Here is a 21934-nt window from a genome sequence, read left to right on the forward strand (position 1 = left end):
GGGCGTGCCATGGCACCATTGCTACCGTACCGCCATACTACAAGTCCTGCTCCTGGGTGCCTATCTGCCTGCCAGGTCAGACCTGGCGGGCGGACTGACACCCGGGAGCAGGCCCTGACGGTTGCACCGGCACAGTTTTTAACGGTGCCGGTGCTACCATGCTCCCCATTCCCATTGAGCCCCATAGGGCTCAATGGGAATGGGGAGCACTTTTTACTGGCACCCGGCTTCGGGGATTTACCAGATCCGCCGGAGCTGGAATGCTCTGGTAAGTCCCCGAAGCCGGGCGCTGGTAAAAAAAAGCTACTCCGGCGGCAGCCATGCTGGTTTTACCGGTACGGCTACCACCAGAGCCGTAAGGAGGCCCTTTGTCTTTTTGAGTCCAACCCTCTGCTGATCAATCATGGACCCTGGGTGGCACTGGAGGGCTGTCATCTCCTAGCTGTTGACTGACTAGGTCTTCTCAAGTTTTGTGAAACTGAAAATAAGAGAAACAGATTGGCGAGCCTCTTGAATTATAGACATGGGGTGATGCAAGCTTGTAATGCCAAGACACATGCTGGAACAAGGGGTGGGTATAGGAATCTGGGCCCTCTCAATGACCATTGTCCTCAATATTCAGACAGACTCCGGACTTCTCCCTAATCCCCCTCCTCCCCTCCGCTGCTGGTGAAATGGGCTCTGACCCATTTTGACAAGGCTAGGGCACTGGCCTTTTCACAGAGGCCAATGTTCTACAATTGCAAATTACCCTACTTTACATACTGGTCATCGTGCCCAAATCACTAGACATCATTCCTTACATTGTGTCCGTTCTGTCAAACTGCTTTGAACTGAGAAAATTAAACCTGGTGTAATCATTCCACAGTATCCCATAGTATTCCACTGACTCGAGGTGGTGGTATTTTGTATAGCTGACAGTCTTGTGAGATCTCACATAACCTGCCAGTAACCCATTTATTCTGGATGGAGTTAGCACACACATTGATATGGTGCCACTGTTTCTGCTTTGTGTATATCCATTATTACTCATACCTCTCTATACAGCCAACAATCTAGTAACTAATGAAAAGTACCCAATAATGCAAGAAGATTATAATGCAAGAAGATTCTTACTCAACATCTGTTTAGTGTGCCTCCTAGTGATATACACATTTAATTATAATCCCTTCTGTGCCTTATTTTTAGATGTGTTAATCCCTTTAAACCCTGACCAGATTTCACTTTACCACAGCTACACTTAACTGTTCCTCCCTATTTGTATCTGTCACATATCCTGTTCTCTTATCTACCCAAGCTACATCCTTTTGTTCTCCCCTACCTGCTTCGCACCCTCCCATTGTCTTAAAACTCTGCTGATATGTATTGAAAGTACATACCTTGATTTTTAATCCTACAAATTATATTTCATAATCATTCTCTTGTCTTCTTCACACGTCAAATTCCTTGTTGTGTTGTTTGTCTTCCAGTAGCACGATATAATTATTCCTGATTAGCTACAATTGTGTCAGACCGGCCTTCCAGCAAAAGTCTTAAAAATGAGTTTGTTGTTTTCATTGTATTTTGTTATGCCTTGTATTTATGTTTCATGCATAAGCAGATGTGTTGTATCTAACCTCCAGTAATGTATCAATTCTAGGTCAACATAACTCCTCCACTCCCATTAAACAGTGACTTTGTGCAGCTGAACCACCATGCACCCACGACCGACTCACACCTATCAAATGAATCGTATTCCTTGGCCCAACAGAATGGAAGTCCTGTCAATTCACCAGAGGCATCGGAAAGGTCGTGTACGCCCCAGATGAATGGCAAACCTTCAAGTGAAGAGTTTGACCAAATTATCACCAAAATGGCTCAGGTAAGAGAGCTCAGGGCTGATTGTACTGGGTTTCACGTTAAAGTAGCCAACATGTATTGTATTGTATGCATGCATAGATCATGGGTGAAGAGTAACAGTTGTTCCTTGTTAAAAGGAAATTTGATTTTCCAATTAGTTATGAAAGAAAATTGGGTTTATTGCTGAGTCTATTGATGTTTTGGGGTCTAGTTATTGCATTGTATGTATGTTTGTTATGTGAAACCAAAGTTTTCCAAGTGTTATTTTATTTGTTTCGATGGCTCCATATCCTAAATTTGCCATGCTTTTTCCTCTGCATTCATAGCTGGCGGCTACCGTGTGTAAACACACTTGCTATTTGTGTTACCCTCACTATGAACACCATAAGAAGCCTAATGTTGTTGCCTTCATTTTTCTGTTACTTTTGCATTTACTTGTCCATCTTTCCACCATGCATCGCACTTCTTTGTTGATTCTGTTAGCTCAATAGATTGCTCAGAACCCAATAGGAATTTTCCTGTTAGCCCAATATCTGTGCATAAAAGATGATGTATTTTGCCAGTCTGGCCTTTTTTTTTTGCTTTATGTTGTCATTTGATTCTTGTTGGTTCTTTGGAGTTTGCTGCAGTATGCTGCTTATTTTTTAATGTTTATAGTTTATATGTTTATTCTGATACAGAAATCCATTAAACAATCACATGTATACACACAAAATAAAATAAGAACAAGAAAAATGGGTTCACAATCCTAAAAAATAGTGATACATTTGATACATTAACATCATCATGTGAAAACTATTCCATATGAAGGCCAAAAGAGGTAGCAATGACTCAATATAAAACCTCAATAACGGCTTTCCTCGCCCTCATGGCCTTCTTTTGAAAGGTTAATAAGCCCCAAGCCACATTCAGAGAATTGGCTAAAAGGAGATGATGTAAGGCCTCTCTCTGACTGTGGCCACCATCTACAGGCCACCTGGCCAGGTTGCCCTCTTCCTCTGAGTGGGATGACCTATCCTCTCCTCTTCTCTCCTTGCCTGTTCCTCTCAACTTCTCCTCCTATGAGTCCTCATCATCCATCTGGATGATTCTAATACTTCCTCTGGGCTCATCTGCAACCTCTGCAACACTCTGGGCCTCATTACGAGTCCGGCGGTAGCCGTGCTGGAAAAATGGTCAGGCTGCCGCCAGACCGGTAATTCCATTCCGCCTCCGTGATTGGCCGAAATACCGGGACATCACAACCTCGGTGACCCAGTAATTCTGGATGCGTAATTCAGTAAATCTCGGTGGTTGCCAGGATCAAGTCCAAGACCCTCTGCATCGTCCACAAGGCTTTCTGCGGCTGGGGCCCACACTACATCCAACTCTCTCTTCCAAAATATCTTCCTTCTCGAGCCCTTCGCTCAGCTACCTCAAACTCTCTGAGGGTCAGACGCTTCTCCGGGCAGAGAGTTGGGGGTTTAATCTTTCTCCGCTGCAGGTTCCTCCCCCTGAAATGACCTTCCTGCCTCTCTCAGACTTGAGTCGGACCACCTGAAGTTCCTGAATCAGCTCAAGACCTTCCTTTTCTCCTCTGCTTTCTCTGTCTTGCTCCCCTGCTGATCAACCTGTCTGTTGTACCGACTGGTTGCTTGGCTACCCTCAGAGTCTCACTGCGTGCCAGGCTCCTCCATCAGTCTCCCCTTCGCTGCCTCTGGGCCTACCATGCACTTTGGGGCTGTAATTGTTAAACCTACAGTCCCCTGCCTCAATGCACTTACCCAGAGCCGCGCTGCCCTGGCTCCACTTTCTCCTCTCCCTTCCTCCCTTCTCGTGCTTCAGTGTAAAGCACCATATTAAAACTAATTAAATACAAAATACTTGCACGATCTGAATGTCACAAGCCCTAGTAAGATTGTTTGTCTTGTCTGCCCTTTGCCTTCCCTCCCTTGCCTGATCGCACCTAGAAACCCTTGTGTAGAGGCGGTTATAAATGACACATCATATCCTCAAATAGACAACTGTCTAAGCAGGGGAAGGAGTGTATGCTGTCTTATGGATGTATAAGTGGGGCAGAACATCACCAAGTGTAAAAGATCCTCCATTGTTGCCCTGCACAATGGACAGCAAGACCTGTCCATAAAACCTTTCCAATGGACTGTGTTCACTCTCAGCAATAAGCAGTTAAAACTAGTTCGGGTGATTAGCCAATAATCTGATTTTACTATTGCTCAAAACAAGATATTGCTTTATAGAGTCCACACTGTTAACGGCTGTGGGCAATCTGTTGGCATTAATCAGAGGTTTTCTGGGCTCCCGCTGTTATTTGACTAGCAGAAAACAAGTTCTCTTTGTCTCGGGAGGATAGCTCAGGGGCAACATGCTCGCCTTGGAAGTAAGACAACACGGAGCAACACAGGTTCGATCCCCGGGTCCGCGCTTGGAAACCTCTGGGTATTAAGCCCGTTCTAACCTATCGTAGCGTGTGTTCTTTTGTTCAATGGTCAATAGGTTACAGGGAGGAAAAAGTACTAAAGGGTTAATCTGTGACAAATGGGTACTAATATGGCACAGCTAAGGAATTTTATGCCAATCAATTCTAGCTAAAAGTGAATTAATGAATTGAGTTACAACTACCTTCGTGTTGGACCAAATGTGGAGCCAATGGAGAAGCAGTGCCAAACACCTGTTGTCTTCCAAATGTCTGGCACTCAGTTCTACATGCACCACAAAGCTGGGAGCCGGAAGACCCAGTAATCTTTAAAAAAGTATTCTATAACTCCAAAATATTTGCATAGCCACATAGTGAAGCCCCATAGTTAATAGCTGCCTTAGCCTGTGCTTCATACACCTTCAAAATCATGTGGAGTGGTTGACATTGGCACATGGCCATAAAACGAGATACTCCTCCCAAAGATTGGCTCATCCTGATCTTCTGTTTGTGTATATGCATTAAGCCTGTTACCACGGATGAGAACCGTATACCTAAGTAATCAAATACCTGAACCCTCAGTATAAAAGCCCCATTACTCATCATCTGGCTCATTTTCACAATCTTTCTTCCTTTTGGGCATGCCATAACAGCAGATTGAGGTGTTTATCTTAAGGTCTAATGCGCTCATACATTCTGTATAAACATTGATACACTTCTGAAGGTCCTTGGGAGTGCGGGCTTTAAGGACTGCGTCGTCGGCATAAGCCAACATTGGAAAAGCCCTACTACCCACCCTAGGAGTGTCAGCATTATAATCCACCAGGGTCTTTTACAAAATATTGATGTAAAGGATAAAAATAACAGTAACCAGAATGCAACCCTGGCAAACCCCCAATTTAACATCAACAAAATTTGTGCATTAGCTTAATTCCCCATAGAATCACGCCCGATTACCCATGTGGATTGCCTGGAATACTGTCAACATCTCAGCTGGGCAGTTCATGGACCCGAGCACCACCTTAATTTCTGTTTGCATTATCAAATACAGTACTCTGGTCCATGAATGACAAAAAGATGGCTTTAACTCTAATATACACCGAATATGCTACCAACAGATGAAGATCAAGAGCTTAATCTCCAGTGCCCACCTGGGTCTAAAACCAAACTGAATATCCGATAAAAGGGAGTTCACTGAAAACAACTGTTCCATGTAATGGTGAATGTAAGTATTTATTTGGAGGGCTTTTCAGAAACAAAACACTGGTGTGGGGTTCTGGGAAGCCAACCTAGTGGACTCGCAAAGGCCTTTCACACTTTGGTCCAACCAAAGTCTCACTGGGTTGTGTAGGCTGAGCAGTAAGGCTTACATTTAGGAGATCAGGGGTTTGGTGGCAGGTGCAGATATCCCTGCACAGAACTGGGCCTGGAATGGTTTATTGCTTAAGTGCATGCCACCTGGTGAAATTTCCTCCTTACTCTCTGAATGGGCTGACCTTTCCTCTTCCCTCCGGTCTCAACCACTCAACTCCTCCTTCTTGGAGACTTTAACATCCACCTGTATGCTTCCTGTCCTTCCTCTGGAGGCTTTTGTGACCTCTGTGACTCTCTCTCTCTCTCTATTCTCCCCTATGTCCCGACTCACTCTGCTGGGCACACTCTGGATGTTCTGATCTCCTTAGACCTTCCCCTCTCTCCTGGAGCGATCACTTTCCCCTTTCCTCCCAGCTCACTCTCTCTCGCCCCTCCCCCCCCAGGCAAAGCCAATTCCAGCATCGCCACCCACCTTCTCGGTTATACGACCCATGAAGCGTATGTCAGTTGAAGCTTTCGCTGCCACTTTCTCAACCCCCCCCTCCGTCTTTGGCTGACTCACACCCTGACACAGCCCTTTCCATGTTCCACTCTGCTAGATCTGATACTCTCGATGTTCTTGCCCCTGTCATGAGGATCCGCTTGAAGCCCAAAGCCAAATGCAATTCCTGGTACGACTCTGACCTTGTCAAACTCAAACGCAAGTGCAGGGTGGCTGTATGGAAATGGTGTGCCTCTGGTGCATCCTCTGACAATCTGGCCTGCCGCCTGCTCAAAAGGCAGTACCGGCTCTCTGTCCGCACTAAGAAGAGAGCTCATATCCAAGCCTGCATCTCTGCGGCATCTAACAACTCGGCAGAACTCTTTAAAATCTGCAAGGAACTGGCCAATCCTGCTGCATTCGCTACCTCTCCTGTCCCTTCCCAGGCCCTCTGCATGGCTCTGGCTTCACACTTCATCTCTAAAACTTAGGACATCCTGTCCCCTCTCTCTTCCTCTCCCCTGCCCGCTCTTCTCCCTGCTCTTCCTCTGGCCTTTCCTCGGCTACCTCTCCTCCCTCCTTCTCTGCCTTTCCCCTTTTCTCCCCAGACAAGGTTTCTAGACAAGTCTGATCTATGAAAGTCTCATCAAAACAGGTTCACCACTGTTCCTCCAAAACCATCAAGGACCACATGGACTCCCTGGCTGCTGCCCTGGCTGATTTCTGCAACCACTCCTTCGCCACTGGAGTCTTCCCTTCCCCCCTGAAGCACTCCCTTGTGCACCCTCTTCTTAAGAAACCCTATGCCAACCCATCCTGCCCGGCTAACTATCACCCAATCTCCATCACTTCCTTCCTGGGCAAACTCCTGGAAAAGCTGTCCATCTCCCAGCTTAATCTTCACACTGAATCTGTTGGTTGTCTTCATTATCATCAGTCTGGCTTCAGAGCTGCCAGAAGCACGGAAACTGCTCTCCTGAACATCCGTGAAGACCTGCTCTCAAACCTTGATTCCAACACCCTGTGTCCTCATCTTACTTGATCTCTCTTCTGCCTTTGACACAGTCAACCACGCCATCTTGCTCAAACGTCTCAGTGATAACTTCGGTATGACCGGTCAGGCCCTGGCATGGCTGACTTCTTTCCTCTCGGATTGACCCTCCCAGTTCCAACTTGGGTCCTTCCGATCCTCTATCTTTATCTCTACCTGTTGTGTCCCCCAGGGTGCTAACCTATCTCGCTGGCTGTTCAACCAATACCTGGCACTTCTTGCCCACCACATTGCTGCTCTCTGCCCCAACTTACAGTGCTACGCAGATGACACCAAGCTCATTTTCTGGCTTCCTTCGGCCACCTCTTCTCCGTCTCCCATCTCTGACTGTCTATCTGATATCCAAGAGTGGTATGCCACCAATGATCTCTGCCTTAATGCCAGTAAGACTGAGAATCTTCTCATCGGCACACCCACTCCCTCCTTTCCGGTCACTCTCTGGCCGGCCTCTCTTGGCCCCCCTCCTGCTCCCACTTGCGAGGCTAAAAACCTCATCTTCGACTCCACACTCTCCTTCTCTCCTCACATCTCAGACGTCTCTAAGAAGTTTCATTACCAGCTGCTCCTTCTCAGAGGTATTCTTCTTTTCCTCTCCTTCCCCCAGAAGCTCACGGTCTCCAGAGCTCTGGTGCTCTCTAGGCTGGATTATTGCAACAGCCTCTTTCTAAATCTGCCTGCTTCTACTCTCCGCTCTCTGCAACTCATCCAGAACAGGACTGCAAGACTTGTTCTTGGCCTCAAGCCCAGGAATCGTATCTCTCCAGGACAGAAACCTCTGCACTGGCCCAGTGGCTGCGAGGATTAAGTTCAAAACCCTCTGCATTGTCCACAAGCCCTTCTGGGTCCTTGGGCCTCAATACTTTCAACTCTCTCTTCCTAAATATCTTCCTTCTCGAGCTCTTCGCTCATCCCCCTCCAACTCCCTCGGGGTCTGTCGCTTCTCCAAGCAGCGAGTTTGTGGCAGATCTTTCTTTGGCTGGGGCCTCCCTCTGAAACTGCCTCCCTGAAACTTGAGAACCATCTCTGGTTCTGGAAGCACCTCAAAACCTTCCTCTTTGCTTCTGCTTTCTCTCCTCCTCTCCCTTGCTGAATTCCTGGCTGAAACTGTACTGGTAACCTGTCCACCCTCTGATCTCGGGCACAGGTCCCCTCCCCCACCAGTTACACACATGTACTGCCTCCCTGTCAACCCCTGCACTTGGGGACTGTTTCTGTATCCCTACAGTCCCCCACCAGCACTTGACACCTATCCTTGCACTTGCCACCAACTGGCCTTACTTATCTTATTGCTTTATTTATTCTATTACCCCTTGTACTGCACTGTCCCCACCCCCCTCCCACTCCACACTTGTCCTCCTCCCCCATCCTCTGCACTTGCACGATCTGAATGACACTAGTAGGATCACTGTCTCTGTCTTCCCTCTGTTCCCCCTCCCTTGCCACGTCGCACCTTGAAACACTTGTGTCTAGGCGGGTTATAAATGCCATATCATATCATATCATAAATGCCTATTCTAAACCTAAGATGGGAGCATGCTATGACGATCAAATAATAATACAGTCCTGGTGGAGTCTAGTAAAATAATATGGGCCTATACTAAGAAACGTATTGCCAATCCTTACCGCTATGCTACGAAATAGTTTGGAATAATGTTCACAAGAAAAGAAAGAAGTGTTCACAAAATGATAAGTCAGGATGTTATGGCCAGGGTCTCCCTTCCTCGTGCTTTTAGCATGGGACAAGGGGGGTCTCCTGACCACAGCACACTACTGGGCTTCTCTGGCACGAGCTCACAGTTCCTGTTCTCTATATCAGGGACTTCTGTGCCCAAGTCTCTTCTCATGCAAAGTCTCTTGCTTCAGAGGGTTGAAATGCCAAAACAGCAAAACAAAAATTCCTTCTGTTAACCTTCACATCAGGTTATTACCCTTCACCCTTGGATCCCCCTCAGCTGGGCCTCCCTCAATCGGGCTCAGACCAACCATTCACTGTGGACGTCCCTCAGTCGGGTTCACTATCACCTTTCAATCACAATTTCCATACTTGTAATGTTCAAAAGTCTCAATGTCTTTTCAAGCAACCATCTTTTTGTCAGGTTCCCCTCATCCGGGCTTAGACCTTCCACTGCACTTGCCAATTTTAAACAAAGACTTCCGAAGGCCATCACATCTCGCTGGATCACTTTGTTAGCCTATGGCAAGGGTGTGTTTTTTCACACAATCACAGTTCACACAGCGTTCTTCTCTGCCAGGCGCAAATGCCTGTTTCACAATTTTACAGTCGTCAAAACTTCTGCAACGTATCAAAGAATTTCGATTGTATAAGGGGTTTTGCTTGACCCTTGTATGACCGCCTTGACGCCTTTCATTGCCCTTCCCTATTGCCTCTTGCTACCTGTAGTTTCTTAACCCTCTTAGTTCACCATAGTATCTTTGTTCAGGAGAGGGGTACCAGCCAGAGACCTCCAAACTAGTGCCCATGTGGCGCCGGACCACTCTATCTCTGGTACCAAGTTAATTCACAAAGGACCTCTGAATCTTAATCTTCTTAATGTTGCCAGTGCAACCTTGAGCCTAACACAGTCCGGCCCACTATCCGGTTCTTCCAACTCACTGGCTGTGCTGAAATCTTTGGCGTTTGTTTTACTGCTGGAGTCAAGGATGGTACCACATTGGCAACCGCGTCTCCTCGTCCTAGCTATAAGTGCGGGAGGGTTCCATGTACCGCTGACATCTGTCACACCATTCGCCAGCTGCGATTCCCGGTCTTATGTTTCTTTTATCGGAGGCTTCGCTGGGCTGGGTTGAAAAGGACAAGGCCAACCCCCTCCTTGATGTCCTTTCAGGGCTCGCCGCCTTTCTCCTCTGTTTGAACTGCCGTCCTGGAATAGCTGTTTCCTCGTGCGTTCGGCCTTGCTCGGCGTGTGTTCTTGTGCTTTGCCTTTTATCCCTGTGGGGAAGGGAAAGGGCAGTCGAGTGTGTGTAGGCAATTGCCGAACTCTGCCTGACCCTTGTGTTGGGACAGGCTCTGGTATTAGTCCTTTGTCACTCACAGGTTGATAAAGTGTTTGTGTTGGGAAAGGGGGTGGGGGTTCTAATATCTTACTGGACAGGATGGGGAAAAGGTGTCATAAGGAAGGGGATACCGTGTCTCACCCTTCAGTGTCCCACTTCCACTCCCCGAAGACCCCCTCATCCAGGTGATCCTCCCGCACTGGTCCACCCACAGGACCTGGATCTAATAGCGATGGCGTGTCCTGGACACCTGGATGACAGATCCCAGGGACTAGTAAGTGAGACACCTTTAGGTTTCTCGCACAGCCCTGCGTACCGCAAGACTAGCAACACTCACAAACCTTTGTCTATTAGTGAACTAGGCCTCCAATCTGTATTATGAGATTGACAGATAACTCCAAATATTGCTCTGCCATCCATAAGGTGACATTTTCCTATATTACCAATTAGTTTTAGGGGTAACAGGTAAACCCCTAACTCCTGAGACCACCCCAATTTCTGCATTTCATTTCTTACTTTTATTTTGTAAAAATGCAGCGATCTGATGCGCTCTAGTCCCCCTCCCCACTCTCTTCCAGACCAGCTTCCTTGGTGTGCTTGGCCGCCTCCTCCCTTTCTGGCCACCACCCTCCAATTGGTCCAATTGGCCCAATGTTTATTGCATGAAGGACTAGTTCCCTTGGTGTAGCCCGTGAGGCAATCTTGCTGCCTGCAGACTAGCTGTAATTTGCTCCTGCCTCCTGAGACCCCCATTTCTCCATAGCTTTTCCATCCGGCGTCCTGGCCTTGATCATGAAGGTGTTGGACTTTTGCCCCTGCGGCCCCTCCTCCATTTTGTAATCTTTGCCCTGCTCACTTGCCCTTCATTTTCTCCACTCCGCTGCTTTCCTGTGCCGTTTTTTAACATCCATTCCCCTGCTCGTTTTTTGTCATCCATTCCCCTGCTTTGCTGCCTGTTATTTCGTGGTCTTTTTTTGAATTTTTCTGTCACACCATGACCTCTCCCCTGACCCCTTCCTCCCCCTGCCCTGTGCCCATGATTGGCTGTGTTCCTCCAGGAAGGAGGCTTGTAACCACACCCTCTAGGGCAGCCCACTGCCTGTGCAGCCCCTTCGGCTAAGGGCCCCAAGGCAAAGAGCAGCCCCCAAAGATGCAGTTCCAGACCATGTTTGCCCATGTTCGCCTGAGAAGCCAGTAGCCAGCTGTCAACAAGCAGCGACTGACAAGATAAGTGTGGTCTGGGTGGGGAGTACAGCAATCACTGTACTCCAAAAGCCCTGCCTCTTTTATTACCTACTCAATATATTATACCAAAAGCAGCCAGCTAGTAAAGAATACCCTTTTTACTGCTGTGTACCAACTGTTCAGTGGTTATATTTACTGTTGTGTCCCATACTTGGGTGTTCTCCCTCTTTCCAGATACCTCAAATGTAGGTGTTTTGCACTTCTTTGTGCCTCCAATTTAGGCATTCACACTCTGTCCAAGTGATATGATATGGCATTTGTAACGCACCTATACACAAGTGTTTCAAGGTGAAGTTTGGCATGCGTCACACTCAGATAGAATTATGGAGATTAGCATTGTGTCATATCTAGCCAGAACTGTAACACTTGCCTGTGTCATATCTGGACAAAATTGTGAAGATTAGCTTGCGTCACACCTAGAGAGAACTGTAATACTAGCATGTCATATCTAGACAGAATTGTGACGATTAGCCTGTCACATCTAGACAGAATTGTGAAGATTAGCATTGCGCCATATCTAGACAACTGTAATACTAGCTTGTGTCACATCTAGACAGAATTGTGAAGACTAGCATTGCATCCTATCTGGACATAACTGTAATACTAGCCTGTGTCATATCTAGACAGAATTGTGAAGATTAGCTTGCGTCATATCTAGACAGAATTGTGAAGATTATCTTGCAACACACCTAGACAGTATTGTATAGATTAGCCTGTGTCGAACCTAGACAGAATTGTGAAGATTAGCTTGCGTTTGGCAACTAACCGTGGCTAGTGTCCGAACGTGGCCATGCCACGTGTTTTTTTTTCTTGTCCTTTGGCCTGTGAATATAATCTTGCGTCGCATCTAGATAGAATTGTGAAGATAATCTTGTGTCACATCTAGATAGAATTGTGGAGATTGGCATGAGTCACATCTAGACAGAATTTTGGAGATTAGCATGCTCTTTATCTAGATAGAATTTTGGAAATGAGCATGCGTCCGATCTAGGTAGAACTGTGAAGATAAACTTGTGTCACATCTAGATAGAACTGTGAAGAGAATCTTGTCGCATCTAGATAGAATTTTGGAAATTAGCATGCATCACACCTAGATAGAACTGTGAAGATAATCTTGCGTCACATCTTGATAGAAGTGTGAAGATTAGCATGCATCACAACTAGAATTGGTAAGGTTCGCATGTGTGACATCTAGGTAGAATTGTGGAGATTAGCATGAGTCACATCTAGACAGAATTTTGGAGATGAGCATGCTTCTCATCTAAATAGAACTGTGAAGATAATCTTGTGTCACATCTAGACAGAACCGTAATACTAGCCTGCGTCATATCTAGACAGAATTGTGAATTTCGAAGGGATTGTGTCCTCCGACGTATTCCTCATCTTAGATATCTCCTTCCAGCTCTGCTGGCCTCGGAAATTTTTTTCTCTAGAGGGCGCTGCGCGTCGACGTCCTCCGAGTCGATGTCCCTCGACAGCTGCCGTATCGACGTCGACGTCATCCTGCCTATAAAGGCCGCGCGCAGCGTCCGTTGCTCAGTTCCGTTTTTCCGCGCTTACTCAGTGCCTCGGAATACCGTTGCTCGGTTTTGTCAGGTTAAACCTATTTACCTCGAGTTATTCGATCCGTACTCGTTGGCTTCTTCGTCGGAACCGACAACTCCTCGATCCGGCTTCAAAAAATGCCGAGATTGTGGGAAAAAGATGTCGCTGATTGACCCTCACAGAGTTTGTCTGTGGTGTTTGGGAGCTGAACACCATTGTTCGGAGTGCGAGGACTGTATGTCCATGACAGCTAAGGCCCTGAAGGAGCTTAGGGAGAAGCTGGAGAAAGGTAAGACTTTTAAAGCTTCTTCTTCGTCGACGAAGTCGAGACATTCGTCTCCTCGTCACCATTCGCGCTCCAAGTCTCGGAGTGGGTCCCATCACTCCTCGAGATCGAAGCACTCGAAGAGGAGACGTCGAAGATCCCCTTCTCCGTCTTCCTCTTCCTCTGTTTCGCCAAAGAGAATCCCTTGCCCCACGAAACATAGTTCCTGGGCTGAAAGGGAGGAATTCTGCAAAAATATGATGAGCGACTTCGAGAAAGCGGCCTCGACCCCCTCGAAGACTGCCGAGAGCGATGCTCTGGTCGAAAGACCCGAAGGTCAAAAACACCGCGAGTCGCAGTACCCGGCGAAAGAAACCTCTCGAGCGCATCTCGAACCCTCGAGTAGGACTATGACCTCCAAACCTTCCTCGAAGGTTCCATCGACGCCGTCGACGAAGGTTCCGTCGACGCTGAGGTCGGTGTCTTTGACGCCGTTGTCGAAGGGACCTTCGACACACAGGTCTGTCGACTCGACGCCAGCTTCGACACCGGCGTCGACGCCAAGAAAAGTCACGGTTACGACACACCCAGTGACTATCCCCAGGTCCTCGATGACGATGGCTTCGAGATTGTCGAGCAGAATCCCAATTCTTTCGAGGTCATCAAGGCCTCCGCCTTTGTTTTCGACGCCACGCTCGAAGCCTTCGACGTCGGCGTCGACGACATCGGCGTTTTCGAGGCCGATTATGACAAGTTCGGCACCCTCTGCCTTGGAAATGGGGTTTACACCCTTTATGAGTTCAGAACAATTGAGAACTATGTCCTCAATTATGGAAGAGGGTGAATTGTCTGAACAGGAAGACACATTTGAGTTGCAGGGACCTGTAACCCCAATTAGAGAGGAATTCTCCTCTGAAGAACGCAGGTTAAAGGATCTTCATGATTCCTTACATGAGGCAAGTGGGTTAGACACTTCCATTGAGGTGGAGTTTGCTAGGCCAGACCCGGGGGAGCATGCTGAAACCCCCTATAGAGCATTAATGGCCAGGATCACAGAGTTTATGGAGTGGTCTGCACTTTCACAATCTTTCCAACAAGATGACCTCACCGATATTCTTGACAAAGGCCCACAGGAGGATCCTGTGGTGCCTTTTCATAAAGCTCTTCAGAGGAAGATTATGACGAACTGGGAAACCCCAGATGTCGTCCCGGCAGTAAATCAAAAACTGTCTACAAAATACAGGGTATCCGCCACAGACCCGGAGTTTTTGTCAAAACACCCATCCCCAGAAAGTCTGGTGGTACAGGCAGCATCTTCTACCGATGTCAAGACGACTTATCCTACTGTCCCACAGGACAGGGACGATAAAAAATATGATGCTATGGCAAAGAAAGTTTTTTCGGCATGTAGCATGGCGTTAAAATCTGTTAATGCTACTTGCACCCTTGCTAGATTCAGCCATACACTTTGGGAGTGTGCTTCTACAGCGGCTGACTGCATCCCGGAGGGAGAAGAAAGGGAGGCGTTCCTGAATATCATACAGGACGGTAAAGACGCTATGTGCGAATCCCTCCAGACGGGCATTGATTCGGCTGACAGTATCAGCAGAGCAATGGCGGCAAGTACAACAACCAGGAGATTCGCTTGGTTGAGAAAGTCTGGTTTTGCCCCAGATGTGCAAGCCAGGCTCTTGAACATGCCATTCGATGGCTCTTCTTTGTTCGGGGAAAAAGGCTGATGACAGTTTAGAGAAACTGCAAACTTCAAAAGCAGCAGCAAAATCCCTAGGCGCTGCAATCCGTCAGACACCTTTTCGTCCCACAGGAACCTCTGCGAGGGGCAAGTTCTTTCGCTTCTACTCCGCATTCGGAAGAGGTAGAGGACGACCGGCTCAAAGGGGACAAAGAAGAACTACCCGAGGTGGACGGGGTAGATATTCAAAAGCCGCAGCATCAGCAGGTGCCTCTTTACCATAGGCATCTGCATCAGCCGCCCCAAAACCACTCTGAGGACTTCCCTCACAGGACACCTGTAGGAGGCAGGTTGACTCAACATCTGGCGGTATGGCAGGCTATCATGTCAGATGCTTGGGCATTGGAAACAGTTGCCCAAGGTTACTGCCTGCCTTTCCTACGCATACCTCAGAGTCATCCACCGGGGATCAGCTCTCAGAAAGCTCCAGATCCGCTCCTCATGCAGGAAATTTTGGACCTGCTAGAGAAAGGTGCCATAGAACCGGTACCTGTAGCGGAGAGGAACAAGGGCTGGTACTCCCCTTACTTTCTCATTCCAAAGAAAGACGGAGGACTGAGACCCATCTTGGACTTGCGAGAATTGAACAAATTCCTCAGGAAAGACAAATTCAAGATGGTCACTTTCTCAGATCCTCCAGGCCCTTCAGTTCCAGGACTGGTTGGTATCTCTGGACCTTCAGGACGCTTATTTCCATGTCCTATCCATCTCAAACACAGGAAATACCTGAGGTTCGCAATTGGCAACTCTCACTATCAATTTCGAGTGCTGCCATTTGGGCTGACCTCCGCCCGAGGGTCTTTACCAAGTTAATGTCGGTAGTGGCAGCAAGTCTAAGGAGGGAAAGGATTCACGTCTACCCCTACCTGGACGATTGGTTGATCAGGGCTGTTTCTTCGGAACAAGCTCAGATCCAGCTTAATCATGTGTGCCACTCCCTTCACAAACTGGGCTTCTCCCTCAATTTAAAGAAGTCATAAATGATACCGTCGCAGAGACTCCAGTTCATATGAGCGATCCTGGACACTTCCTGGGAAAAGCCTCGCCAACAGAGGTGAGGGCTCAAGATATTCTACAGATGGTTACCAAGTTCCAAGATGCCCAACGTCTCCCAGCCTTTGAATTTTTGAGGTTGCTAGGCCTCATGGCATCCTGCATTTTCCTAGTGCCAGAGGCTCGCCTGAGAATGAGATCCCTCCAGTGGGCACTGAGGACTCAGTGGTCACAATTCTCAGGGAGAATGACAGACCTTCTTCAGGTTCCCGACAGGATGGCTCGAGACCTTCAGTGGTGGGCCTGTCAGGAGAACATTCTGAAAGGAGAACATTTTTGGCAACCCTGGCCGGAGATAACAGTCATGGATGCCTCACTCACGGGGTGGGGAGACCACGCCAACGACTTGACCATCAGCGGTCGTTGGTCTCCATCGGAGTCCAGACTACATATCAACCTGTTAGAGCTGAGAGCCATCAGACTTGCGCTGAAGGCGTTCCTGCCAGCTGTACAAGGGAAAAACGTCCTGATAATGACGGACAACACGGTGGCCATGCATTACCTCAACAAAAGAGGAGGCGTAGGATCACTACCCCTGTGCAGAGAGGCGATGCAGCTCTGGTTTTGGGCAATCCAAGAAGGAATCTCTCTATCGGCAGTTCACCTAGCCGGAGAGAAGAACTTGACAGCGGACGCTCTGAGCAGGCAGAGCACAGTCTCCCACGAGTGGGAGCTAGCTCAGGAAGTCCTTCAAGAGATCTTCGCCCTTTGGGGTACCCCTCAGGTGGATCTGTTCGCCACCAGCCTCAACAGGAAATGCGATCTGTTCTGCTCAAGGGAATTTCCCCCGAGAGGAGCTCTGGGAGACGCGTTCATAGTGGACTGGGAGTTTCCGCTTCTGTACGCGTTTCCACCGGTCCTTGTCATTCCTCAAATGATCAGGAGGTTGAGAAAATTCCGGAGAACCATGATCCTAATTGCCCCGGATTGGGCCAGGAGAACGTGGTACCCGGACCTTCTAGACTTGTCCATCTGCCCTCCAATTCGACTTCCACTCAGAGAGAACCTACTCTCACAGAAGGGAGGTCAGGTTCTCCATCCAGACATCAAAACCCTCAACCTTCACGCTTGGCCTCTGAAAGGCTGAGGTACAAGGATTGGGACCTCCCTGATGATGTTATGGAGGTGTTGCTTTCGGCAAGGAGGCCAGCAACAAAGTCTTTATACTGCTGCCGTTGGAACAGATTTTGCAGCTGGTGTAGAGAACAGAATATCGACCCTTTTTCATGTGGTACACCAATGGTTTTGTCCTTCCTACTATATTTGGCGAATTCAGGCCTTCAAGTTGGCACCATTAAGGGCTATCTCGCAGCGCTATCCATCTTTAAGCGCACTGCGGAAGAACCTTCCTATTTCAAGTTACCCCTGGTAATACAGTTTCTAAAGGGGTTAACCAATGTTTATCCCCCAAGACCATTCCAAGTTCCCCTATGGGATTTAAACTTGGTCCTAACTTTCCTGATGGGCACACCTTTCGAACCACTCCATTCTTGTTTGTTAAGATTCCTTACCCTTAAAACTGTTTTATTAATAGCACTTACATCTGCTAGAAGGGTGAGCGAATTACAAGCTCTTTCTTGTAAACCCCCTCACACAATCTTTCACAAAGACAAAGTTGTCCTGCAAGTGAAGCCTAATTTCCTCCCAAAGGTGGTTTCTGAATTCCATATCACTCAGAAGATTACCCTACCATCTTTCTATCCTCCTCCTCATCCGGGGAAAGAGGAAGAGAGGTTACACAGGCTAGACCCTAGAAGGGCTTTAAGTTTTTACATCAGTAGACTAGCCAGGATAAGACAGGCAGACCAGCTTTTAGTAGGTTACACAGGTCACAAGCTGGGGTTACCAATAACTAAGCAGACCATTTCCAGGTGGATCATTCTAGCCATTCTGGAATGTTATAAACTGGCAGGGAAAGAGCCACCTCAAAACCTTAGGGCTCATTCGACAAGAGGTATTGCATCTTCATCGGCCCTCAAGAGGTGTGCCGGTTAAAGACATCTGTGCGGCCGCTACATGGTCGTCTGTCCATACCTTTACACGATTTTACAACTTGGATTCCTCCTCCAGTCAAGAGACTAGGTTTGGAAGGGCTGTACTGCATTCTATTCATCAATAGAAGACAGCGTGAAGTCAGTACTCACTCCTCCAATAATAGAATACTGCTATGGGAGCCTATCTAAGATGAGGAATACGTCGGAGGACACAATCCCTTCGAAGAACAAGTTACTTCTTACCTTGTAACGTTCTTTCGACGGGATGTTCCTCCGACGTATTCCTCATCGACCCTCCCATCCATCCCCGCAGTTCTACTTCCCTTGTTGTTGCAGCTTACGCTCCTTCAGGGTGATTAGTCTAGTCCAGAAAGAATTATTGTGGGCTACAAAACGGAACTGAGCAACGGACGCTGCGCGCGGCCTTTATAGGCAGGATGACGTCGACGTCGATACAGCGGCTGTCGAGGGACATCGACTCGGAGGACGTCGACGCGCAGCGCCCTCTAGAGAAAAATTTTTCCGAGGCCAGCAGAGCTGGAAGGAGATATCTAAGATTAGGAATACGTCGGAGGAACATCCCGTCGAGAGAACGTTACAAGGTAAGAAGTAACTTGTTCATTAGCTTGCGTTGCACCTAGAGAGAACTGGAATACTAGCCTGTGTCATATCTAGACAGAATTGTGATGATTAGCCTTTGTCACATCTAGACAGAATTGTGAAAATTAGAATTGCGTCATATTTAGATAACTAATACTAGCCTGTGTCACACCTAGACAGAATTGTGAAGATTAGCTTGCGTTTGGCTACTAACTGTGGCTAGTGTCCAAACGTGGCCGTGCCACATGTTTTTTTGCTCTTCCTTTGGCCTGTGAATATAATCTTGCGTCACATCTAGATAGAATTGTGAAGATAATCTTGCATCACATCTAGATAGAATTGTGGAGATTAGCATGAGTCACATCTAGACAGAATTTTGGAGATTAGCATGCTTCGTATCTAGATAGAATTTTGGAAATTAGCATGCGTCACACCTAGATAGTACTGTGAAGATAATCTTGCATCACATCTTGATAGAAGTGTGAAGATTAGCATGCGTCACATCTAGATAGCATTGTTAAGGTTAGCATGCGTGACATCTAGGGAGAATTGTGGAGATTAGCATGACTCACATCTTGGTAGGAGTTTGGAGATTAGCATGCGTCACACCTAGATAGAACTGTGAAGATAATCTTGCATCACATCCGGATAGAATTGTGGAGATTAGCATGAGTCACATCTAGACAGAATTTTGGAGATTAGCATGCATCTCATCTAGATAGAACTGTGAAGATAATCTTGCATCACATCTAGATAGAATTGTGGAGATTAGCATGCGTCTCATCTAGATAGAACTGGGAAGATAAACTTGTGTCACATCTAGATAGAACTGTGAAGATAGCAATTGTGGAGATTAGCACGCATCACATCTAGATAGAATTGTGGAGATTAGCATGATTCGTATTTAGATAGAATTTTGGAAATAAGCATGCGTCACACCTAGACAGAACTGTGAAGATAATCTTGCATCACCGCTTGATAGAATTGTGAAGATTAGCATGCCTTACATCTAGATAGAATTGAGGAGATTAGTATGACTTGCATCTAGATAGAAACTTGGGAATTAGCATGCCTCACACCTAGATAGAACTGTGCAGATTAGCATGCATGACATCTAGCTACAATTGTGGAGATTAGTATGACTCGCATCTAGATAGAATTGTGGAGATTCGCATGACTCGCATCTAGATGGAATTTTGGAGATTAGCATGCGTCTCATCTGGATAGAACTGGGAGGATAAACTTGTGTCACATCTAGATAGAACTGTGAAGATAGCAATTGTGGAGATTAGCATGCATCACATCTAGATAGAATTGTGGAGATTAGCATGATTCGTATTTAGATAGAATTTTGGAAATAAGCATGCGTCACACCTAGATAGAGCTGTGAAGATAATCTTGCATCACCGCTTGATAGAATTGTGAAGATTAGCATGCCTTACATCTAGATAGAATTGAGGAGATTAGTATGACTTGCATCTAGATAGAAACTTGGGAATTCGCATGCCTCACACCTAGATAGAACTGTGCAGATTAGCATGCATGACATCTAGCTACAATTGTGGAGATTAGTATGACTTGCATCTAGATAGAATTGTGGAGATTCGCATGACTCGCATCTAGATGGAATTTTGGAGATTAGCATGCATCACATCTAGATAGAATTGCCTCGGGAGGATAGCTCGGGGGCAACTTGCTTGCCTTGGAAGCAAGAAGACACGGAGCAGCACAGGTTCAATCCCTGGGACCGCGCTTAGATACCTGTGGGTATTAAGCATGTTATAAATAGCCTATCATAGGGAAGTATAGCATGCACCACATCTAGATAGTGATGCCATTAATCAACCCTACTAAAAATCTCACCCCCCTGCATACACCTCTCATACTCAAAACAAACACAACCATTCCTCCAAGCACAACAAACCGCATGCACTTCACTGCACCGCAACAACAAAACAAACCACACATCGTCTCCCACAACAGCACATGACGGCAACCAACCAAAAAACACGATTAAGCTCAGAGAACAGTGTTAACCAAACTGATGCTGCCAACAACACATCAGAGTTCTCTTCCTCTTATCCTGCTCAGTCGTATTTATTTATTTTTACAGTTGTATAGCGCACAAGCAGCCCTTGGGCATCGTGGTGCTGTTACTTGAGGGAAACTTAGTTACAGAGGGGTACAGGTTAAATATACATTTTGGATTTACATTTGATCTTTTTAGACACAGAATGAGTATACATTTATACTTTTACCTACAGATTGAATAAACATTAGAAGAGAATGGGCATCATTATGAGTGTGGCGGAAAGGCAACTACGAGTTCTACTCGCCGGTGCCGGACTGCACGCCTGGTCTGACCAGGTGTGCATACCGGCACCCGCGAGCAGAACTCATGATTGCACCAGCACCATTATAAACGGTGCCGGTGCAACCATGCTCCCGACCCCCATTATGCCCTATAGGGCAGAATAGGGATCGGGAGGCCGGCCATAACTGCACCCGCGAATGAGCAATTACCGGGTCTGCCAAACTCGGCATGACCTGGTTATTGCCCATTTGCGGGTGCAGGAAAAAAAACAACTCCGGCGGCAGCCGTACCCTTAACTAGGGCACGGCTACCGCCAGAGTTATAGTGAGGGCCAATGACTTATTTATGTGGGCAAAGCATGCTGTGTTAGGTGTCTATGTGGCTTAGGTAAAGAGTATGGTTTTCAAGGCCTTTTTGAATGCCATATGTGATCCCTCTGCACGTAAGGTTGGAGGAAGGGCGTTCCATTGTAGGGATACCAGGTAGTGGAAGCTGGCGCCACCTGCTCTTACTCTTTCGGCCAAGGGTACGGTGAGCATGTTAGCGTAAGGTGTTCTAGTGGGTCTTACAGACGTCAATGGGTTAATCCTTTGCCACTACCCACCCCACCCTCTTTCAGATCCGTCAGAGCGCCAGGGGACCACTCCAGTGGTGATAGTGCGCAGTATTGATATCCTTTAACATAACATGACAAGACTAGGGATGGGCTCGGAGAGTTTTATTTTTTATTTTATTTTCTGGTTTAAAGTGCAGACATAGCTTGAGTACAGCACTGTACAGGTTTTAGGTATCCAGTGTTTGGGCTGGCATCTTTTAACAGTAGTGCAGCACTGTGAGTTGCATTCTGGCCATCCATTGGGATTAGACCATGGTCAGGTGCTGTTGAAAAAGACAAGTTTTGAGAGATTTACGAAATTTGAGAGTTGTGGAGGCATTATGAGTCGATACTGGGATTGAGTTCCATAGGGTCGGTGCATGACAACAGAAGGATTGTTTGCAGGTCCTCTCTTTGCAGACTAGTTGTGATTCGAGACGGCTGGTTAGTTTGCTGT

The 21934-nt window shown here is 47.1% G+C and overlaps 1 protein-coding gene across 17 annotated transcripts in view; it reads left to right on the forward strand.

Moving 5' to 3' along the window:
• Positions 1 to 21934, forward strand: part of MPDZ (multiple PDZ domain crumbs cell polarity complex component) — a 1735289-nt gene that overhangs the window by 222067 nt on the left and 1491288 nt on the right. For all 17 annotated transcript variants that reach the window (XM_069626067.1, XM_069626068.1, XM_069626072.1 and 14 more), the window contains exon 4: positions 1640 to 1861. In XM_069626067.1, the coding sequence (XP_069482168.1) occupies positions 1640 to 1861 (222 nt within the window). The remainder of the gene's footprint in view (positions 1 to 1639; positions 1862 to 21934) is intronic.

This window comes from Ambystoma mexicanum, chromosome 6p, assembly GCF_040938575.1.
Source record: "Ambystoma mexicanum isolate Mex_15411 chromosome 6p, UKY_AmexF1_1, whole genome shotgun sequence".
Classification (NCBI taxonomy): Eukaryota; Metazoa; Chordata; class Amphibia; order Caudata; family Ambystomatidae; genus Ambystoma; species Ambystoma mexicanum.